The sequence below is a fragment of the Lutjanus erythropterus genome, chromosome 21 (genome assembly GCF_056507025.1).
Source record: "Lutjanus erythropterus isolate fLutEry1 chromosome 21, fLutEry1.hap2, whole genome shotgun sequence".
In the NCBI taxonomy this organism is placed as follows: domain Eukaryota; kingdom Metazoa; phylum Chordata; class Actinopteri; order Lutjaniformes; family Lutjanidae; genus Lutjanus; species Lutjanus erythropterus.
Genome location: NC_139337.1, coordinates 14,624,867 through 14,647,240, shown reverse-complemented (window position 1 = coordinate 14,647,240; position 22,374 = coordinate 14,624,867). Strand labels below are relative to the sequence as shown.

The 22,374-nt window shown below is 39.5% G+C and overlaps 1 protein-coding gene across 3 annotated transcripts in view; it reads left to right on the top strand.

Annotated features, from left to right (window-relative positions):
* The window catches only part of tpk1 (thiamin pyrophosphokinase 1), an 83,450-nt gene that overhangs the window by 1,536 nt on the left and 59,540 nt on the right, over positions 1 to 22,374 (top strand). For all 3 annotated transcript variants that reach the window (XM_084747700.1, XM_084747698.1, XM_084747699.1), the window contains exons 2-4: positions 1,550 to 1,641; positions 7,298 to 7,372; positions 21,503 to 21,572. In XM_084747700.1, the coding sequence (XP_084603826.1) occupies positions 1,599 to 1,641; positions 7,298 to 7,372; positions 21,503 to 21,572 (188 nt within the window). In that variant the 5' untranslated portion in view covers positions 1,550 to 1,598. The remainder of the gene's footprint in view (positions 1 to 1,549; positions 1,642 to 7,297; positions 7,373 to 21,502; positions 21,573 to 22,374) is intronic.

The window sequence follows — 22,374 nt, the reverse complement described above, 5'->3', positions numbered from 1 at the left end:
AGATTTTTCATATTTCATTTAGCAATTTTAAATGTCAGACTTACTGTTCAGTCTGCAGAGAGTGATATGAACTGATACTACGTATTGTTTTTATATTTTTGTTGTGAAATTGTTTTACATTCTTGCCTTTAGCTTTTTGGTTGATAGTTTATGTGTTCTAAAATATTCAGACACATGCCCAAGATACTGTTTCACTTCAGTTATCCATAAAACATTTGAAGCTCTTCACAATGCTTTGGTTATATGTGAGTATGTGACTGATTTCTGCTCACTAAAATATTTCTAGGGCTGCTGCGAATGATTATTTTTCTTACTGAAAAATGTGCATTTGCTAATAAATTTATCAGTAAAATATAACAAAACATGCTGATGAGGCCTCTCATTTCACAGAGCCAAAAATGTTCAATTTACTATCATGGCAAAGAAATTTTGCTCCATATTTTAAGGAGCTGGGCCCAGCAAATATTTGGTATTAAGAGTAATTTTCTGTCACCTGATTGATCAATTAATTGACTCATTGCTTCAGCTCTGATAACTTTTATGAAAAATGTTGCTGTTTTAGAGGTTTGTTTCCTCTTTAGCAGCTTGTGTACAAGGTAAACAATTCATTAATTTCTACGAAATATTCGATGACAGTGTGACAACTGTCCTGACACGCCTATGTGGTGATATTATCATTGTAATGTGCAGTGTGTTGTATTATGTATGTATTGTATTGTTAGAGCTGCAGCCAGCAGTCAGTTAACCATAAAATGACAGAAGGGACATCAGTCTGCATCCATTTTGATAATTGATTTATAGGCTGTCTCTTTTAAGCAAAAATGCCCAACATTCTGTGGCTCCAGCATCTTCAGTGTGGCTATTTCCTGCTTTTTGCTGTGTGATATAATTTTAAAGCAAATACCTTTGGGTTTTAGACTTGGGATGCATGGCAATATCAGCACGTCATGGGGATCTCTGCTGACATGACCGGCTAATAAAACAGTGGTTTCTTTATGTGTGTGTGACATGAGTATGTCTGTGGTGCGGAGGGTTTTTTGGTCTTAAATGAATAGCAAAGTTGCTGTTTGCAGTGATTGCTCAACATTGGTTATGTGAGGAGGTCCAAAATTGCTTTCCTTCAACACCACAAATTTAATCACCCATCTTAAGAGCTGTCATCTTGATCAGTTTGGTGAATTTGTAGATAACAGAGAGAAACCAGCACCAGCGAAAAAAAAAAAAAAAAAAATCGGTTCAGTTTTCTTATTTTGCCCAGCTATTTTATGTCTGCATCTGCCAGTGGGCCATCACACCAGGAGTTGTTTTTAGCCACAGCCCTGGTGTCATCATGCTCATGTGTGCGTGTTTGAGTTTGAGTTTGCCTGGTTGTTTCAGGGGATATAATTAGCCCAGAGGAAGGCTGGTGATAAACTGCGATTAGAGACAAGTTAGAAAATGAAATGATTGCCTTTGATGGGTGTGAAACAAAAGACCAAACAGAGAAAATCGAAAAAAAAAAAGATCTAAGCAAGAAGAGCAGCAACAGTGTCTGTCCTCTTCCCCTCAGTTCCAGGTGAGTCGGCTGATTGAAGACGGGGCTCCTGCAGATCCTGACCATGGATGAAGAGTTGACGCCTTTGGACTGTCTGTTGCCCTCAGGTACCGTCTTTCAAACACGCAGTCCCCTGGCACAAACACACACGCGCAATCAATCAAACTTGCAGGTCCACCCACGAGCTTTATTTGTGTGTGGGACACCCAAACACAGACGATCTGTATGCGCCTGATCAAAACACGCACTTACTCACATCACTGTCACACTTGTCTTCTTCTCTCTGCTTCTCCCCCTCACTCTGACACACACAAAGAGTCTTGGGGGAATTAAAACTCAAAAACAAATCACTGACACTTTCATGACAACAATGTGTATATGTATGAGATGCACTTCCCTGTGTCTCCTTTTGTTACCCTGCGTACATAATGAATCTTTACTGAAAGATGAGGCCTTGATGTTTTTGCTCATAATGTTAGCTGTTTGAGCAAAACAGACTTTGAAGAGGCATTTTGATTATTAAAATATTTCTAAAAATAAATAATCTTGCTCCTCTGTCATCATATAAATTCCCTTTGTTCAAACACAACACTGGAAAACAAAGTTCAATCTAACATTTGCCAGAAAAAAATCCCACTGCTGTAGATTTATTCTGTCTTTTCAAATGGCACGTAAGCACATTTTGTAGCAAGATTACCCCAAAGATGCTCTGCATCTGTTGATGCTCTTAAAAAAAAAAAAACTCTCCAGATGGTCAGTACTGGCTGCTCTACAGACCTGTGGAGAAAGATGGTTATAGCTGCCTTTAGCTACTATCCTCAGCCAGGTCAAGGTTTGTGCCAGCTCCCTGGTGGTGTGTGTGTATGTGAGTGTGGAGGAAGGAGAGCTGATTCGTGCCTAAGGGCAGGTTTTACACAGAGCTGCAAAGGTCAAGGGGATCGAACAACAGTTTGGCCTGTGGAGGAGAAGGCAGGGACATGTAGTTCCCTCCGTGTCTGTCTTGTATTACACCTACAGGTACATTTGTCATTTCCATGTAATTTTCGAGATCGACTTTCTAAAGAACTAATCTTGTGACTTGCATGAAAAATATTCCCTGTGTGTTGTAATAAAGGGGGCTGCCATTGGTTGAGTAGCGACAGATACATTCTGTTTGTCCAAATTAAATTGTGGTGTGGGATTTTGATACTGGCTGCAAATATTGTCCACCCACAGAAAGATATAAATAGAGTGAAAAACTAATGTAATATCCCCAGAAAGCACAGCAGTGTCAGAGCTTTTGCTTCCCTTATTCTTCTAGGATTTTTCGGCATACAGTGAGCACAAATGAGCCTGGTTCATAAACATACAGTACGCGTATTGAGTGCAGTTTACTAATACGGGGTTCGGGAAGAATCCACTCTTTAATATATTAATATATATTAATATATTTTACCAACATGTGTTGTTGTTGTGTTGGTGAAACCACTTTCCTCCAGCCTGCCTTTGTTTGGATTGCGCAAGAAATATTGAGCTGCACTCTAGTTGAACATGAAATATCTTGTCTTGACTTCTTGTCGTCTGTGTTTATCCATTCACAGAATGGAATGTGACAAATACAAGAACACTAGACGAGGAACTCAAGGTGCAATGCTGAGAAATGTTTCTTAGAGGTGTTATTTGTTTTGGTAATCTTAATATGAGCATAGAATTCTCCTTGAAAATAAAATGAAGATGATAAAAATATAACTGAACTTATTTTTTAATTAATATTTAATTTAAGTGATTTATTTGACAAAATTTAAAGCCACAATTTGATATAAACACTGTGACATAAAATAATGTTTAAAGCTTAATTACAATAACCCAACAAAATTCTTCTCACTTTGTTTTTTATTTGATACTTTATAGGCTTTTATCAGTTCAGGCGTCCACCGTTGATTCCTTGTATAAAAAATGCCAGTAGTGCAGCTGGCAGATTTGCTTTATTCACCAGCACAAAATACAGTGGTAATCTATTGAGTGACTGATCAGATTTGAACATTAACTAGCCCTGTGGCTAGTGGACAAAAGAAGTTAATTTTGAACCCAAAAAATGCAAGTGTATTGCCACATCCACAAGTGCAGTTTCCCACTGCTCTTCTTCAAACTTAGTCGGAGACTCCATCTTTAAATATACATGCTGTTGATCCAGCACCTTACTTAAATGGTGTTTGGATTTGTGCGACTACTATGCATTGTTTGTCGAAACCATTGACCATTAATCATTCATCTTACAACAATTACAAGTTTAACTCACATACAAACCAAAAAAGTAATGAATAACTGGTAAGGTTTTACCAGCAGAATCTCTATTCATTTTAAATCCACAGACAGTCTGCAGAGTTATCATCAGTATTGTATTTTGGGGAGCTTGTTTTGCTGTTTGCTGACCTTATTTTTTATATGTTATAAAGCGGTTGTAACTGATGGCAAACAGTGGCACAGAATTGGTTACCAATTGCTTACTGCCAAGCCCTACTTAAAACTAGGGAGTTTAAACTGGTTATGAAACCAATTTAATGCTGATCCACATCAGCAAACAAGACAATGAGCAAGAAGACTGGTTATTTCTATATTCTAATACCTGCAGCTGGGTCGGATTCTCCTCAGGATCAGATGAAACAAGCCTGTGTTTGCATTTTCTCAGACGAAGTAGCAATGAGTAATATGTTAGCCAGTTAAAAGGAAGCAGGAGGGGATTTTAATTTACATCATATTATTTGTGATGTTATGTTTTGTGGAGATTACACTGCAAACACTACTGCTTCTGTCCACAGGGGCCTCCAAAATCAACACACTATGAAAGTGCCTTGTGTAAGCTTTAAGTAAAAGTAATTTATCAAGGATAAAGAGAGTCTAGGGTGTTACCAATGCATTATGTACCAGTTATTTATAAGATGTTTATAGTAGTATAGGTTGCATTATGGTGCACTGCTCACGTCTGTCTTACTTCCTTTGTGTCTTGCTCCTTGTCTGTCTCCATCGATCCATTAATCCTCTTGTAAACTAAACACTGTAATTGTGCGTCTGTATGTGTACATATGTTTGTATGTGTTTGACATTCTCACATATGTGTATGCTTTGTGCAGATCAGGAACGCAAAAGTAGGGTTGATTTTCTACGCTTGTACAGGTCGAAAAATCAATAACACAAAAAGGCCAACATCAGTCAAGAGACACTCACTTTTTGAAAGGATGCTATCAGCAGTTTTGAAGCATCCATTGAAACAAATGTTTACTCAAACGCGTTAGCTGAGCATTACAGGCTACAAGCTTGAGTTTGCTCACTGTACAAATCCAAGATTTATTCTAAAGATTTCACAGAGTGTGCAAATAATCCTCTAAACGGCTGCAGAACAGAGCAGATCAGAGCACACACACACATCCTCCTGATGACATAATTTTGTTGATAAGACTGTCACTTGCTATTAAAGGTAAAATGTGTATGAAATTCACTGTATCATACACTTTCAAAATCTTTCTCCCAACTGTACTGTATTGTCAAACACTTCTTCTCCCATTAGATAAGTTTAGAGAATATTTCTATGGCTTCTTTAGTTAATCTCTCACAGGAAATGCTTGTCTAGTCTCTTGTTGGAGAATATAAAAACAGCCCCTGGATGTCTGCATTTTAAAATCCCCAGTGTGCATGGTTAGCCTTTTAAATTTCACCATTTTAATTATAAATGCCTATTCCTGGAATATCTATGTGCTAGGTTATGTGCTTGGAATTTGCGTGTGTGTGTATGTGTGTGTGTGTGTCCGTGTATTTGTGGTATTTATGCTGTCTGGCACTTTTATAAGAATCCCAAGGTGACATTTCTTTGAACGGAGTGCACAAAAGCCGCACACCTTCCCTGGCGTGTGTGTGCGGGGAGGTGAGCGCTTGTGCGACGAGGGGTTATCTGAAAAGTCACGGCTGGTTGAGTTTGTCTTTTGTTCTCTGTACACCTCCAGCCAATTAAGAGACAAGACTGACAAATCTGCTCTTCCTCTTCCTCCTCCTCACCTACCCCTTCTTGTGTCCTCCTTTTCTTTTCTTCCTCTTTGGTGTCTCCTCTTTGTCCTCTCTTCCCTTCCTCCTCCTTTTACCATACTCTGCTGGGGTTGACTTTTCATATCGGAAATGACCTTCCAGTGATGTGAACTTTTTAACAACATCAAGCCCGCTGCTGCAACAAAGTCACAAACCCAAAGGACAATTTTTTTCTCTCCACACTTTCTCAGCTAAGCCAAAATGCCTTCTCATGAGGGTATAAATCCAAGAACGATTTTCTTCAGGACACGAGGTGATGCACATTTTGCAATGAGAATTTCATGAAACCTAAAGTATATTCTTTTTCTTTCTTCTTCACCGTTGGTTTCTCTGGCCTCCCACTGCATTCACGATGAATCAGGAAAGGTGTCTTGGGAAAGATACAAGCTTTATTAGATTCACCATGTTGTGGCTTTCTGAAACTGGAATCCAGTTGTGCTGTGAATTTACATAAGTAGAGTTTAGGGGAGAGGGAAGAGGGCATTGTAAGCACAGAGTGTTGCTTAAGCTTGACATTTTGGCATTGCTACAAAAGGCAACAACTTTAAAAATGTATGAGAAATCATTCATGAGGGCTGACATAAGAATGGAAGATAAATGAGCAAGCAATGAAATGGGTAAGTGTGGTGGTGGTGAGGGGAAGAGGGGTTGTCTTTGGTCCATTAAGGCTTTTCTAGCAGCAGCACTGTTTTCACTTTGCCAGTGAATGCAGAGTTTTCCATTACTTTTTTTTTTCATCTCCTACAGATAGAAAAATGACAATTCTAAAGTATTAGTCAGGGGATCTGCATTAGCAGTGGAGCAAAAGAAAAGCTAAAAGCAAGATGGATGGGGGGCTGAGGGAGGAAATAGATTTGTGAAATGATGCACCCTGGGACGGAGACTTTGACAAAGAAGCATGGAGGTATGCTGAGAGGAGAGAGAGAAGCTATAGGATGGCAGGTAAATTTCATTTGTGCTGTTTTTGAAAGGGCTTTCCTCTTTTGTCTTGTAGTTACACATGGTGCATCACCAAGGTCAAGGTTTTCATATGAACATTGATGAGATATGTCTTGATTTGTCAGTGATTTTCAGTATAGATATTCAGATAAGAAATGAAGAAAAGCAGGAAATTGTGTATTTGAGAGGCTGAAAACAGCGTTTTCTGCCATTTCTGTGTGAAAAAGTACTGTAATGATTCATCACATATCGAAATACTTTAACACTTTGTTACCACTTGCCCGGTCAGGCAAGTAATTTACTTACATTTACATTTACTTGCCCAATATGGTATTTTACTTGCCCCAGGTAAGCAGGCAATCCTATTGTTGAGCTCTGCATTGGTTATGTTTAGCTATCTCCTGATGTTACTAACAAACTACCAATTGGATCAAGTAGGAAAACAGTTTGAACTTTCACAAAACAAGATTCAACACCCAGATACGTTTGGAAATGGTTTCTGTTATTACATCCTCCCCCTTATTTTCCCGTTTTCGTGTAGGAGCATGACAATGACTTCATTATCACTCCATTGTTTTAATTTTAGTCCTTACTTGGCACATTCAGTGCCATGAACAAAAGTCCCCAGTCTGTATTTAAAAGGTGTTTTTTTAAACATGCAAATAGTGATGTGTTGTGTTTTTGCTGTGTGGTGATTATGCACCATCGTCAGTCTGTGTGTCTATCTGATTGTGTATGATTCATACCTTTCCCTTTTCTCTTCTGCAGGCAAGCAGCGGATCTGTCTGATCATTCTGAACCAGCCCCTGGATAAGGACTACTTACACGTCCTCTGGAGTAAAGGTACACATCAGCAACAAAGATCAAACCAGTGCCATTTATATGACTTTAGATCCCATCTTCATTGGTTTGCACTGAGCGTGTTTTCCCCTTTTGTTGTTGTTGTTGTTTTTTTTTTGTTTTGACTGTGCACTCCAGCCTGTTTACCCTCCACTGTGCAAAATCTTAATTGCAGCCATGTCATTGAAAATGCCCCCTCCCTGCCCTCTTCCCACAATTCCTGTGAGATGTGTTTTAATAAGTTAAGTTAAATGACATCATTTTTGCTGAAAATAATTTGCCTTTCTGCAAGGGTGACTTTTTATTTTATTTTTAGCAGCTCCTTTGGCTGTATGACCTGAACAATAATCATAATCCAGACAAGATAATGGGTCCTATTTAGATTATCTATAGCGCATAGTCTAAAGTGCATGTAGTGCACGTCCAACTCCACACTGCTATTTAGTCAGTGCATGATCTTGCTGCAAAGTAAGGTGCAAGACATAAAGGGGTTGCATTTGGTTTCTTAATTAATATTGGTATAGGTGTATTTTTGGCACAGCATCAGTGTCATTGTCATCTCCCTTTAAGAGCCAAGTGTGCCTCCCTATGGTGTATTAATCTGACTGGGTGATAAAAATTAACATTATGATTAAAAGCGGCTAGGTTGTAGGTTGGTGCAATAGGCTGAAGCATCTCCCCATTGAGAGAGATGTTGTGTGAGCATTTACACACAAAGTACTTGCTTTTAGTCATTTTAAATGTTTACATGTGTGCAGTAATATCACTGCGATTATCCGCTATTAACCAGCATGTTAATTTTTATGATTGTGATTTGATGCAGTGCCCTAGAAGCAGAGTGTATGCACATCGCAAATCCGCCCATGTGGCCGTATCATCCTAAATACCGTGGCATTGACTTTAGATCAGGTTTTTGTTGGTCAGTGGTGTAATAGCTTTCTGCTGCCTCGAGATTTAGGATCAGGACACCCATGGGTGCACACATGGTTGCAAGTACATCTGTTTACTACACAAGATGGGTGCTAGGCATTAAAATTACAACTGTGTCAGCCAGAAAATAGCAATGACAGTTGTGCTGCGTTGTGCATTACCATCAGAACATAGAGCCCGATATTACACTTCTATTGCCCTCGCAGCCTAAATATGTAGCATTATCTTATTGACCCTGAGACACTGACTTATTTGCATCAGGATTTCAGTTGGATTTCTGACACAAACATCAACAACTGTGACAAGCTCAAACAGGGACATTTAGCTTTACAGATGAACCCTGAAAATGGATGTGATTGAAAAAGAGCTATATTCTAGTTGTATGCATTTCATTCATTATTTTCATAGGTCATTAGCTTTCATAGCACTGAACCTTATACTTAACTGTACAATTTGTTTTTATTATACACGTTAAATCCAATCGAAAGCACTCTTATAGCAATTGTAAGGTCCCATGCTAACAAGGATGGCACATCCATTCAGACTCATTCAAGTGTTCATACATTTCAGTATGGATAATTGGTTGGTAAATAATGTGAACAGAGGCAATGGCAATAAGAGTCCACTTCACTCAGCGGGGGAGTGACAGGTTCGATATAAACAAACTCACTCGACCTAAGACCCCCGCATTCAGAACGTGGGTGTTTCAGTCATAACAAATCCATCCTCACCACTGATTCTGAGCTGCTGCTTGCATCTGTGAGAACTCTTTCAGCCTTTCATCAATGAGGGGAAATGGTCTGGTTAGTGCAGGATATGAGCAGATAGGAAATACTAAGGCAAGCACATTTGTGTCTCATTGATGCACAACCCTTCCTTGTACATATAAACTTAGAAAAGGACACAATTTTCTCTGAAAAAGGGCATAAAATTTCAAGCAGGACATGGGGCTGCACATTCATATTCAAACATACAGTACTTGTTGTCTAATACAAGGAGTGTCAGTCATGCCTAAGGGCAATTTGTTGATCATTGTTAAAAATGAGAAGAACTGTGCTCAGTCACTTTGACATCAGCAAACTGCTGGTCACGAGTTTGTTGGCAGTTTATGAACCAAGGAACTAGTTTCCAAACACTTTTTGTAGTTGGTAAATAGAGAATGGAAAATAGACTTGATTTTCCTTTTGCTTCCTGAATACTCCAGTGCCTTTTATCAGAATAAAAGACAAACAAAAGGAATTCAGGAAATTCAAAAACATGCACAAAAGGCTCATCGTTAAAAGAGGAAAAATGGGTTTTTGAAGGGAAGTAGAGCTCCAGACTCCCCGAAGTGTCGCTTATGAGACGCGTTGATGCATAGCGCTTTTGCTACTTGGCTGTGATGTATTAAATATGCAAAGCTGACTTTGAGCCTTTAAACCAGACAGTGTCATCTCAACCTGTATCCTACAACTTTGTTTTTCTTTTAAACCTGGTGAACTGATCACAGAGAGGCTAAATGAACAAGAATAACTTGAATGAGAATTATGCTGAATTATGTCTTCTTTTTTAATCAAGGATAGACCAGAGAGAAGTGGCCTGGATCACTGGGTCTTGGCAGTCTTGAAGCTGAGACCAGGAAACAATAAAAAAACTGTAGGAACACTAATTTATGAAAATTGTAATACACAGAATTATGCAATTAGGGAAGAAGTTTAGTAAACAGAGTAACTTTGAAGGCAAATTTGTGATTAAAACAACATCAGATTGAATTTTAAAGAACATGGCTTTGATATTCTTATCAACTTAACAAAAACACAAGAGGTACCTGAGCTCTTTCTGTTGCACAGCAGTCACACAGTTAGATAGACACTCTTGCTTTTCACCTTTATAATAGTGGACCTCTAGAGAATGTTTAAAGGCATTAGACAAAGCAATTTCTTCATCTGATTTAACAACAAAGGATGCCTGCTGCACAAAGATAAAGATTCTTAGGGTAGTCTATTAAGTAAGAAGAATGGAGACTATAGAAATTAAAGAAAGAAAACCATTTAAAACATCCATTAAGAGGATTCTGTTCAGTTTTCAAATTTAAAAAAGAACTGGAATAGAAACAGAAAATGGCTCCATACTGCCTGTCTGGCATAATCCAAGTCTCCCAAAGCCCTGACATGCTGTTTCTACAGTAAAGATTTAGGCCAAAAACATGGTGTAAATAATTTATTTTAGTCAACTTGGCATGCTGGGGCTTTAGGAGACTTGGATTACCCCAGATGAGCAGTATGGAGGCATTAAATGTTTTTGTTCTGTTGTGTTTTTACGTTTGAAAACTGGTTCACTTTCAGTTGAAGTCATATAAAATTATTGCTGATGAAAACCCAGCATTTCCTGATTTTGCCTCCTCATAATAAAAGCTTTTAAATAACAAAATCGTGGGGGACTTTTATTGTGAGTAATTTTGAGGAAATACAATTTTTATCCACTGTTCAGAAGCTTGACTAAAGACAAGCGCTTCATCATTTGAATACACACCTTTAAGTGAGTGCATACTCCACTGTGCCGGGCTGACACACCGAGTCAAGCCAAGCAGCACATGTAAATCCATAGTGTCACTGATCTGACAACCTTTGAATGAGACTCAACAAGCATTTATTGTTCTCCAGAATCAGTTACTGCACAGTTTATTAATCCCAAATCTAATCAGTCTTACACTGTACATTGAGAAAGGGAAGGGCCTGAAAGTTTTCTGTCAATCTGCACAATGCTATAAAAAAAATCACATTGCTTGTTTTTTTCATAAAACTGCCGCTGTTATATGATTCGAAATGCATTTGAACACCCATTTGCAATTTTGTAGTGCAGACTGTATAAATTGAAGACCATTTTTCAATATTCAGTTTAAATTGTCTGTTTGCTACCAGCATGGGGAGATATTAGACTTGTAATAGAGTCTTTACGCCCTGTTGATTATAAGTGACCATATTTGGAGATTGATATTTTTAGTTTAATATCCTCATTTTCAATTCCAACTGTGACCAGACCAGCAAAGTGTAACTGATGTGGTTATATTCCAGTGGGTTAAACTTTACATAAATGCAATGGAGGTGTATTGCGTATCTTTTTGCTGATTGTTTCACCCGTTTTTTGTTATCCCATTCAATACCTGCCAGTAATACAGGAACAAGAATCATGAGGCAAGCGCAGCACCAAATAATCTAACCAACTGCCCCATTTTCTGTGAGATGGACTTATCAGATGTATTCTGACAGCATGATGCAGCTTGATAGTGTCAAGCGACAGATTTGGGCATTTGCTCTTCTTAGATAAGTCTGCTTTTCAAAAAAGTTTCAGAGATTTTGGGTGGTTTCTTAAGTGCCACGAGCAATGCTGTGGTGTGGATGTCAGAAATTGGGAAGCTTTCTTGATCAGTTTTGCTCTTGGCAGCGGTGCACATGGGACTGGAACAAGTTTTGACAGGATGATGGTGGTGCGTGAATGGCATATCTCAGATCTCTCACAGTGTGATGGTAAACACGCTTGTAGCAAGTTTATCGTTCCTCACTTGATATGCCATGTATTTTTAATGTTGTTTATTGGATGAGCTAATGTGAGTGTGCGCATGAGCGTGTCTGAGTGCATGTCACTCTCCAGATGGTTGTTTACCTGGAGGCATCGTAGCCAGGTCTCCACCCTTACAGACACAGACATCTGTGCGCACACACACACACATGCACACACACGTACGCAGCACTCTCAGGTCCTCTGATGTGCTGCCCCTGGGCCCCCTCATCACCTGTGGGAGAGGGAGAGCAGCAGGGAGCAGAGCAGCGAAGGAGGCTGCAGGAGCGCAAAGCTGATCAAAGGGAAACTCATTTACAGGTGCCGAGTGTGATGTTGTGAAGTGGGATCAAGCTGCTTATCTCACTCACGCACCCTCTCACTCATCGAGTCCATCAGTCACCCTCTCACTCGTTCACACAATCAGTCACTCATTTACTTACTTACTGATCCCTCACTTTACTTAGTGTGGAGCAACACAAACAAGCAAATCGATAAAGCAATCAGTGAAGGTAACTCTACAAGACAAAAACAGGCCCATGTTTACTTCAAGTGCTTCGTTTCATCATTTGTTGATGTGCAGCAGCCTGCAGAAGTTGAAGCTTATCACCCATCAGCCAGTCGAGTGTCAGCCTTGCAATCAAGGGTGTTTGGGGGATGTGGCTGCAGTGCGCCGGTGTTCACGCACACACTCCCTGCACTGCTGCATCTAAGCACGTGTGTCAGTATGGCTGGGCAATATGGACAGAATCAAATGTCACAATATTTTTTACCACATAACTCTATTGATATTTAGCGATATTACATGAACATTGTAGGGATGACTACTGGTGCTGTCACAAAATATTAGCACAATGAGATGAGTGGGTCCTCAGAGCTCACTGCCCTGCATGTTTTAGATGTTACCCTGCTCCAGCACACCCGATTCAAATGATCAGCTCGTTATCAGGCTTCAGGCTATCAGGCAGAGGCTTCGTGACGAGCCGATCATCTGAATCAGGTGTGCTGGAGCAGGGAAACATCTAAAACATGCTTTTAGAACCAGGAAGTGAGAAGAAGAAGGACGGAGAGAAGAGGCAGTCATACAGTGCTGAGGGCCATTTACGTAAAATAGAAAATCATCAGTCCTCACTCTCTAGCTGCCTGGTTGATCACTACCTCCCTTCACATAAGCCAAATAAGGTTAGTATGCTATTTTATCACGCTTTTTCCTGACTCACAGTTAATCCCTGCTGTTAGATTTTAATACGAGTTTTGTTGTTGTGGCCCTGATTAACTTTTGCTCAGTCCCAGCAGCAGCACAGCCCTACCAGAAGTTGTAACCTTGTCTGTAAACTTTCCTAACGAACAACATACAGGGGTGTAAATTACAATACAGATATATAAACATGTATAAAACCTGGAATTCCCCCATCTAAAGATTTTCCTAGTCAACAGTAATTCAAGCTATCAGTTGACCAGATGTCACACATTTCTGATATTAACTGATTCTTTCAATGTGTTTTTTGCTACAGCACAGGTAGCAGTGTGCTGGTGGCTACAGTCTTACAAGAGAAAAAGGTCTGTATTAGGCACAGCTCCCAAATGGAGGCGTTTTTTTAATCTCTCCTGCGACTAAGAAATAAATGAAAATGTGATGGTTTAGTTGACTATTAGGTGGGAGCCCTTAGCAACCATGTTTTCATTTCATGTAACTGATCAATGCCAGTACACACTGTCCTTTTATAGATTGAAAAAGCTAAACTAAATAAACTATAGAAAACTCTGTATGTGTTCTTGGGAATAATTGCTTTAAGACACAGGTAGTCTTTTAGCCAGCAAAAACACACTATCCACCTGATCTCATGTCAGAAACAAAGCTGAGGACGAGGGGAATAAAACATCACGCAGCAACAAAGCAAAGTTGTTGCTGCCAAAAAATTAAACTCAGTTAAACCATTGGACGCATCCTTAGCTCTTCATAAAAAACTGACGATGAACGTTAACATACTGTAATATACTACTTGAATGGTTTGGAAGGAGGTGCACTTGGATGGAAACCGTGACACAGGCGCACCATGGGAATTTCAAAATAAAAGCTATATCATAAAGATGAAGATATGGATCGGTGTTTTCAGTTTACATCCAGATATTGGATTGGTGATCATTGAATTTGATTCGATGGATCGTTATACTCCCAGTAAATTGACATGTGGAGCTATTAACAAGGATTGATGATAGGGATCAAAACAAAACTAAACAGCAAATTCTTCTTACAATGGAAAAGAAAGGACAATGAGTGGACGAGCTGGTGAAATTGCGCCACATGGAACAGCAAAGAGAAGGATAGAGCAGAACAATGAAGAGTAACAGAGTGGAGCTGGCGAGAAAGAAAATGAGATGTTTGTGCAGGAAATCAATCAAATTTGAGGCAAGGTGTAGGGAGCAGGGTGGATCTGGAGACAGGGTGACAGATGGAGGGGGAGAGGTGGACTGATAGATGAAGGGAGTGCGTCAAGGCATCATAATAAGGATAATAATCTTTTCACCGCTCTCCGTGACCGTTTGCCCTCTTCTGTACTGCGCTAAAGCCCCTACCTGACAGGCATTAATCCTCACCGCTAACCTCATCAATACTAGCAGGCTATAGAATATACCCCACAGCACTGTGTGTGTGTGTGTGTTTCTGCATGGACGTGTATATGCATCTTTTCTGCATCAAACTCAGCAGCGAAGTAGATGATTAAAAAGCACTGAAACGACAGGTTTAGTTCTGTGTGTGTGTGTGTGTGTGTGTGTGGAAGTGCATTATCTCCTACCCACCATATGTACCTATCATACAGCAGAGTGAGTGACAGGAAGAGTTGGTATTGAAGCCTGCAGGGAGGGATTATTATGGCTAGTTAATTTACAAGGTCATCTCCCCTGACTGCCTCTGCTGTGCCCGCTCAGCTCACATCATATCAACAGGATTCAAGATTCATAAGGGCTCTGTGTCTCTGTATTTGATTTTCTGCTGAGTTTGTTTGTTAAACTCATATGCTCTGATGAGTAAGAGAAGATGGAGTTGGTCAGGCTGTTTGTGGCGTACCTCAAACAGCCTGCAGTTAATTGTCTTCAGCGCGAGAACGACAGTAATTGTGTCTTCACTGCCTGTGGATGGAGTGCCGATGGCGAGATAATCTTTCTCAAGTTCCGTTTATGCAGTTTTGCCTTTTTTTTACTGTGATGAAGACAAATTGAATGTTGAGAGATCTAGAAAGACAGACTCTCCCACGGGCATTTGAGAAAGTTTCTGTCACAATGAAAACAAACTTGTGAATAAGCTTGACCCGTTTTATGTGAGTTTGGAGTCTGGGGAAATTGTGTCAAGAGCAGCAGCCTTAAAACGACAGAAGACTGTTTGACATGCAGACACAAAGACAATTAAAGCTACAAAATGTATGGTTGCACGCTCAAGGACATCAAGCTTAACGCAGGGAACAAAGTGCTTTGCTCTGACAATTTCACTGACAGGGGCATAAAATATAAAATCAATAAACACAATAGATGATAAACACAAAGCAGAAAAAGAAAAGTTAAGTTTTTGGAATTGGTTAGCGGATGACAGCCTTTTATGATACAAATCTTGCCATTCAGTGCCAGTTTAACTTAACTTGACCAGTTTGTGTTGGATTATCCGACTAATATCCACCTGTCATTTGACCTGCAGTGCAACGTCAAGTACTTTTATCACACATAAGCTTTTGATTGTAACTGGAATGTTTTCCAACAATGCTGGTGCTGCGAGGCAATGTTTCTTCCTGTGGTTCCCAGTTTTGTTTGTATTGTGCACACACTTTGAGGTATCAAGACAATTTATTTATCATTATGCAACACAGGGTTGCACAATGTCCCTTTATGCTCCACGCACATAAATGTAAATAAAAACAATATCTTTATTGTTATGTATACACCTATGCATATTCATGTATACACACAGGAAATTATTCTGTGGTGCATTTTTGGAAATATGCATTGGTTGAATGTAACCAGCAGCAATAAGATGGTGATGATAATGTGGTCGACAGTCACATAAAACATTCAACATCTGTCTATAAACTTTGACTAGGTTTTTGCATGAAGCATCTTTAATATAAACACAGAGTCGTCCTCCCCTTGCCCTCCTACAAAGTTGCATGTTGAGTCCTGTCAGGTCTGAGCACGTTCTGCCCATCTAGTGCAACAGCTTGATCCGGGATGCTGTGGTGGAGCAGGTTTCTGCAAGATGTGAGCACAACGGTCTCCGCTCTCCCGTTGCTGGGCCAGCCCGAGTCCCCTCTCATCTGCCTCATTTTCCCGGCTGGACGTTTGCCACGAGCAGCCTTTAAGTTCGCGCTGGGTTCGCATGGCTCCGTCCCCTGCTGTCTGCGTTGGTGCGTCCATGACATGAGTTTCATGTTATTCCACTGATGCTGGTGGTGGTAACATGCAAAGAAGTGTGGCGATGCACCAGCAAAGCCAGTGAAGAAGAAGACTGCTAGTAAACACAGATGTAAACAATGCAGGATTAAAAATATTCAAGAAATTTGCTTTGCAAATGTTTAATTAGGAAGGAAATAGGTTCTACACATTTGTTAGATCATAAAGCTACACACAATGCTTTTTGGTAAGAAACACTGATAGTAAACATGTTTGTTTACAAGAAAACTCCACAGGGCATCTTTAATTGCTCCAAAGCACACAAACATTGTAATCAATCAATTATTGACCTGCTGAGGAGAATCCTGATGCATTTCATCTCATCATCAATGTTACTAGATGAGAATTTAAACAATGGCCTCATTCATTAAATACATTTCATTTGCTGTGTGATCACTGCTCATTTTCCCTGAAGCTTAATGAGACTAATATGTTTCAGAAAATTATCATAATTTCTCTTGATGTTAGCGGAGGCACCTGTTTTTATTTCCTGACGAGGTGGGAGGCCAAGCTGTGAAACATTGCGGGAAAACCTGACCTTATAAAGATAGAAATGTAATAATAATTTGGCAGTGTAAAAAATGTTAAGAGGTTTCAGCATTAAAAAAAATATTGAAAAAGATCGTTCACTGATATTTATGAGATCTGATTTCATACAGTAGTGGAAGTGACCTCTTCCTTATCAAAACAAGCTTTCGCAAGGAGACGTCTCATGATAAAATTTCGCAGTTCGTGGTTGATTGATGGGTAATTTATTACACCACAGTGTGAATGCAGAGTGCAAGATTAAGATAGGATATAAGGCAGAAATATGGTCAGGAAATGCATGATGGGAACAGATACAAATGTAAATAGATGATTTTGAAAGATTGTCACGATGTCGGTACTTGAGAGCCACACTTTGTAGAATGAAATCAAACCTCTCGGATTCTCTGTAACTGTGTGTGTGTGTGTGTGTGTGTGTGTGTGTGTGTGTGTGTGTGTGTGTGTGTTTGTGTGTGTGTGTGTTTTAATGGCATACCATGCAAACAGAGCTGCATAAATGATTGACAGACAGAAGGAGCTGTTCTAGAACCTTAAGTCTAAAAATTATTCAGCATGTGTTTGTGTGTGTGTGTGTGTGTGTGTGTGTGTGTGTGTGCGTGTGTGTGTGTAGATACTTACACACAGATAATGACTGATAGCTTTACAGTCTGTCATCACCAGGCTTAAAGAAGAGTTTCTCTGTTTTTCGAGAAGTTGTCATTTGAAAAGTTTCTCAGCCTTTGCACTCTGTCAGAGATAATGAGTCATTTACATTCCAATCACTTCTTGACGTGAAACATCGACAGCAGGTGGTGGGGGTTATGAATAAAAGCACTACCTTGAGTATAAGTGTCTTATTTACATCAATGCAAATGCATCTGCATTCTCTCACTTTTTTAAGCGCTCAAGGCAAGGATAGACAGAGTGAGAGGGATACCTCTCTCTGTTTGCAAAATCATTTTTCATTAAACTTGAGTCTGCTTTAGTGTATGTGTGAGTCAGTTGTTTGTGCGTGTGACTTAACAGTATACACACCGTAAATGTGACGGTATGTAATGATGCATGTTAAACATATTTTAGAGGTCATGGTGACAATAATGTGTTAAGAACTGTGCAATGTGTTGAAATAACGGCTGTGGAGATTTAAATACATACGTTTAAACTCTGCACTTTCATCTGTTATTACCATACACACTAGCGAACAAAAGTATGAACTTTAATATTTAATTATTAAGTGCGACTTTATCAGTATTGTCTGGTTGATAATGAAACACCTTAGAATGTGATGTTCTCAAATTAAATGCCACTTTAGCGAAGCAAACTTTTGGAAACTATCTAAAGTGGAACTTATTTCGAAGTAGTCTGTGGATCCTCAATCAAAGGTACCTTGTGGAGTTTTTGACCACTAGCAGTGCTGTGAAGCAAGGTTTTTACGAGTGGATCCCCATTTTTTTGGTATCTTGTTTGTGTACTGGTGAACGTGAACCACACTGACTATGATTATTTCATACCATCCCGCTGTTCTGTGGCAGTAACGCCCTAAGAAACATAGCAATGCAAACAGATTGTGGTGTTATCTATCACAATATTACACAGTTTATTCTTCTTCTTCTCATTATTATTTTTATTATATTAGACATAAAAAAATGACTTTGGATGATAAAAGGTGTCATTCGTGCCACCCTAAGAGGTGCAACACAGCAATCAGGAGACCGAGGGAGATGCCACACACAGACCTGAGAAAAGGCCTAATCAGACAGCAAAATTGAAGCCCCCTGTGTGGGCGTCACAAAGGTGTGCATGGCCTTTAAACCCATTTGAGTGGCCTTAAGGATACACAATGCATTTTAGTGAGAACCACTGAACGTAAGCATGACTTTTTGTTGTTTGCAAGAAAACTTCACAGGGTATGTTTGACTGGGTGTGTGTCTCAAGCACTGCTTCCCTGGACTTAGGCCTGCATTCACCAATAAATGCTTAACTCAAGCACTGTACGACTTTGCAGCTCTGGACAGTTATTACAGCAGCGAACATTTTCTCCTCCATGTGGATGACTGTGACGTACACAGAAGAAATATGCTTGTTATAAAGTAATCTACCAGGCATGTGTATACTCATCAAGGGGTCTGGGGAATGGACACAGTTGGAGAAGAAAGCCAACGAGACAGAAAACAGGCGTACCATCAGTTGCCCGTCTCTTTGGTGCAGACTTTAGTTAGTTTTAAACAAGGTGCAAAAGAAAACTACATCTCATTCTTTGAAGTTTTTCCCCTTGTGTACACCACAACACGCCCAAACAGAGAAGGACTCTTAAAAAATAGGCTGCCTGTTCAATTTGAATAGAATAGAGGCCATGAAAGAGCATACATTTGCAAATAGTTTGCATCTAATTTAGTGCAACTCGAATACCATTTTAAGAATAGCAAATAATCGCTTCATTTGTCTGTTTTTGAAATCAGAAAAGATAAGTGCTCTTTCACTTACTTCACCTTTAAAGGGTCAAATCAGATTCATTAAGAAGAATTCTTTGCTGGTGCTGTTTGTTCTGTTTTCTGTGGCAGAGAGGTGGCTTCTGTCTAACTAATTTTAGCACTATTCAAACATTCTTTCGCTGTGATTGAATTAAGTATATGTCTTTAACAAAATCCTTGACATTACTCATGTTGATGTTCAAACTAGTGCTGTTTTTAAACCATCCATTTTTGTTATGTTTTTCCTTTTTTCAGATTTATTCTTGTGCACTCAATGCTCTTAACAGTCAGATGTATGTTGTATAGAGCGAGCGTCTCATAATGTAAGTCAGAGAAATACTTTGGAGTGTTAGGTAGGTGTAGGTGTACTCACAAAAATCCTGGACGCTGCAGGATAAAGAGAGAACAGAGAGTTTATTTATCAGGAATAGTACTGGAAAGATGTTGTATGTGTGATGTGACTCCTACAAACTGTACACGTCAGTATACAAGGCCATATCTGAGAATGAGTTCTTTGAAAATGCTTTTATAACTCATAAATGGGAGGTCACATTTCTTAATTCCTCATTTAACAGTATGTCACATACAATGCCGAGTATTATTAGTATGTGCCGGTCTTGTTTGTATTCCACTCCTGTGGAGCTAATCGAGTGGTGTTTCTCGTCTAGGGTGAGGCTTTCGGGACGTGATGAGCTTTTTTGGAGTGAGAATTTATGTAAGTGAAGTGTGTGGAGAAAATTACACCTGGTCTGCCGCCAGTTAGACAAGATGAAGGTGGTGCGCGTAGATAGGAACATTCAAACTGACTCAAGAGCCGACACATACTGAAGTAAAGGTGACACATCCACTTTAGGCTCACCTCTGCAGAAATGGAAACTGTTTTTCTGTGACACTGCACATTGTTTATAACAGTTTGAACTGTGCCTCATAGTAATTTTGTTATATTTTAAAGGGACAGTTCACCCCAAAGTCATAAATATGTATATTTCCTCTGGCCTGTAGTGCTATTTATCCATCTTTACTGTTCTGGTGTAGGTTGCCTTGTTTTGGAGATATCGGTTGTAGAGATCCCTGCCCTCTCTCTAACATAATGGAACTAGATAGCACTGGTCCTGTGGTGCTCAAAGCACCAAAAACACATTTGATAAACTCAACAGCAATGTGCCTTTTCAGAAAACATGACCTAGTTACTCAATAGAATGTACAGACCTTGTTGAGAATAGTTTCATGGAGGAACTACCCGTACTTTATTCTTTCTAATTGAAAAAAATAGTTCCTACATGAAACTGCTCACAACAAGGTCTGTGAATTATCTTGAATGACCACGTCATTATTTTTGGAAAGAGACACTGGTTTTGAATTTTTTTAAATGTCCCATTGTAGTGTCCCATTACACAAGCAAGAAGGCAAACATTTCAACGGGTGACATTTCCAAAACTCACATCAAAAAAGTCTAGATGGATAAATAGAACTACAGGCCAGGAAAAAAAAATACATATTTTTGATTTAGGAGTGAGGTGTCTCTTTAAAGGGTTAATATGCAAGATATTTACTGTACTAAATCATCAAATAACTATGATGTGTCATCAGAAACGAAGGAAACATGTCTGCTTCTCTCACAGTGCTATAGCCAGCATGTTTTCCTTTGAAATTTTCCATTTCAGTCCGGACCGTTCTGTTTACTAGAGATAAAATTCATGCAGGATGTTCACTGAATGAGCTAGTGTCTTTTGGAAGGTGTAGATGTTTATAACGGGCACCTCAAACTCCACAGTGTGTGTTTTTGGAGCAGTGGGCTTCTGATTTTGGGATAACGTGCTTAGTTTTACATTGACATACAGCTGACAGTAATAAGAACTTAAAGTGTAGAACTCATTGTCACTTGTCATTGTCAAGGCATGATGTTGCACTCGTCTTGCACTTGTTTAGGTTCAGTGTCCTGACAGCCTGCAGGCAACCAGCCTGAGCTTCGAGTTTGGGGAGAAGGAGGCGAGGGGAAACAGCTCATTTCAACCATAGATTGTACATTAAATAGGGATTCAACCTATTTAATATACCGTCTGTGGCCCACCTCGCTATTTAGACTGCAATACTCATTTTTGAATGCTAGAGTCTTACATAATGCTGCTGTTAAGGGCAGGAATATGTCTTCAGTGAGTGTTCCATTCATATAAAACTAATTGCCTTCAGTTACACAACCTAAAGAATTTCTTTGTCTGTCTTTCTGTAGCTCTGTTGAAGGCGTGTGCTGATGGAGCTGCCAATCACCTTTATAACATCACTGCTGGAGACAGAGACAGGTGAGTCTGTGTGAATTTACATTTGCAGCAGTTCATTTTATGCTTTCACGTGTGTCTTCCCCTGTGCATGTTGCTATGTGGTTATGTTTGAAAGAAAGATGATAAAAGTGAGTTTATTTATTTATTTGTGTTGAGCAGCAGCAGTACTGTATTGTGCATTCAGCAGATCGTGCATGATTGTGTGTGTGCGCGCGCATTCCAGGTGAGAAAATGCACCCTGTTTATGTATTAGCGTTGTGTGTGTTTCTGACAAAGTACTGTATGTGTGCATTCTGCAGCCACATTTTTTTTGTGTGTGTGTGGCTAATGGAGGACTGCTGTCAGGACAGAGATGGATCTGGGGTTCACTGTGTCCCTGAAGTGTTCAGGCTTTCACATTAACACCCAAAGTATGAGCAGGAGTGTGTGTTTTGTTAGGGTGTAAATGTGATGTTACGTGTGTCCATGCTTGTTCGTCTATATGAATGTTCTTGCAGTTCTGACGTCCTAACAGCCATTTTAAGTTGTAGATATCTGAGGTGAGGACATTATTGCAAAGTGATGTCATTTAGGCCCACTCACACTTTTTCACCGTGCAAACTTATTCTAGTCCCTGAGGTAAGGACTTTGGTTTAAGTTGAATTCTGTAACATTTATAAAGCGGATAAAGTGCTATAAATAAATAATAAATAATAAATATTCTGTAACATGGACCCCCTGTTGAAGACCTGTGGTGCAGACACTGATGCAAAACAGCTTCATAAAAGCAGCACTAGATGCTTTCATAACATTTAAGTATTGAAAGTTATGTTAGACCCCCCCC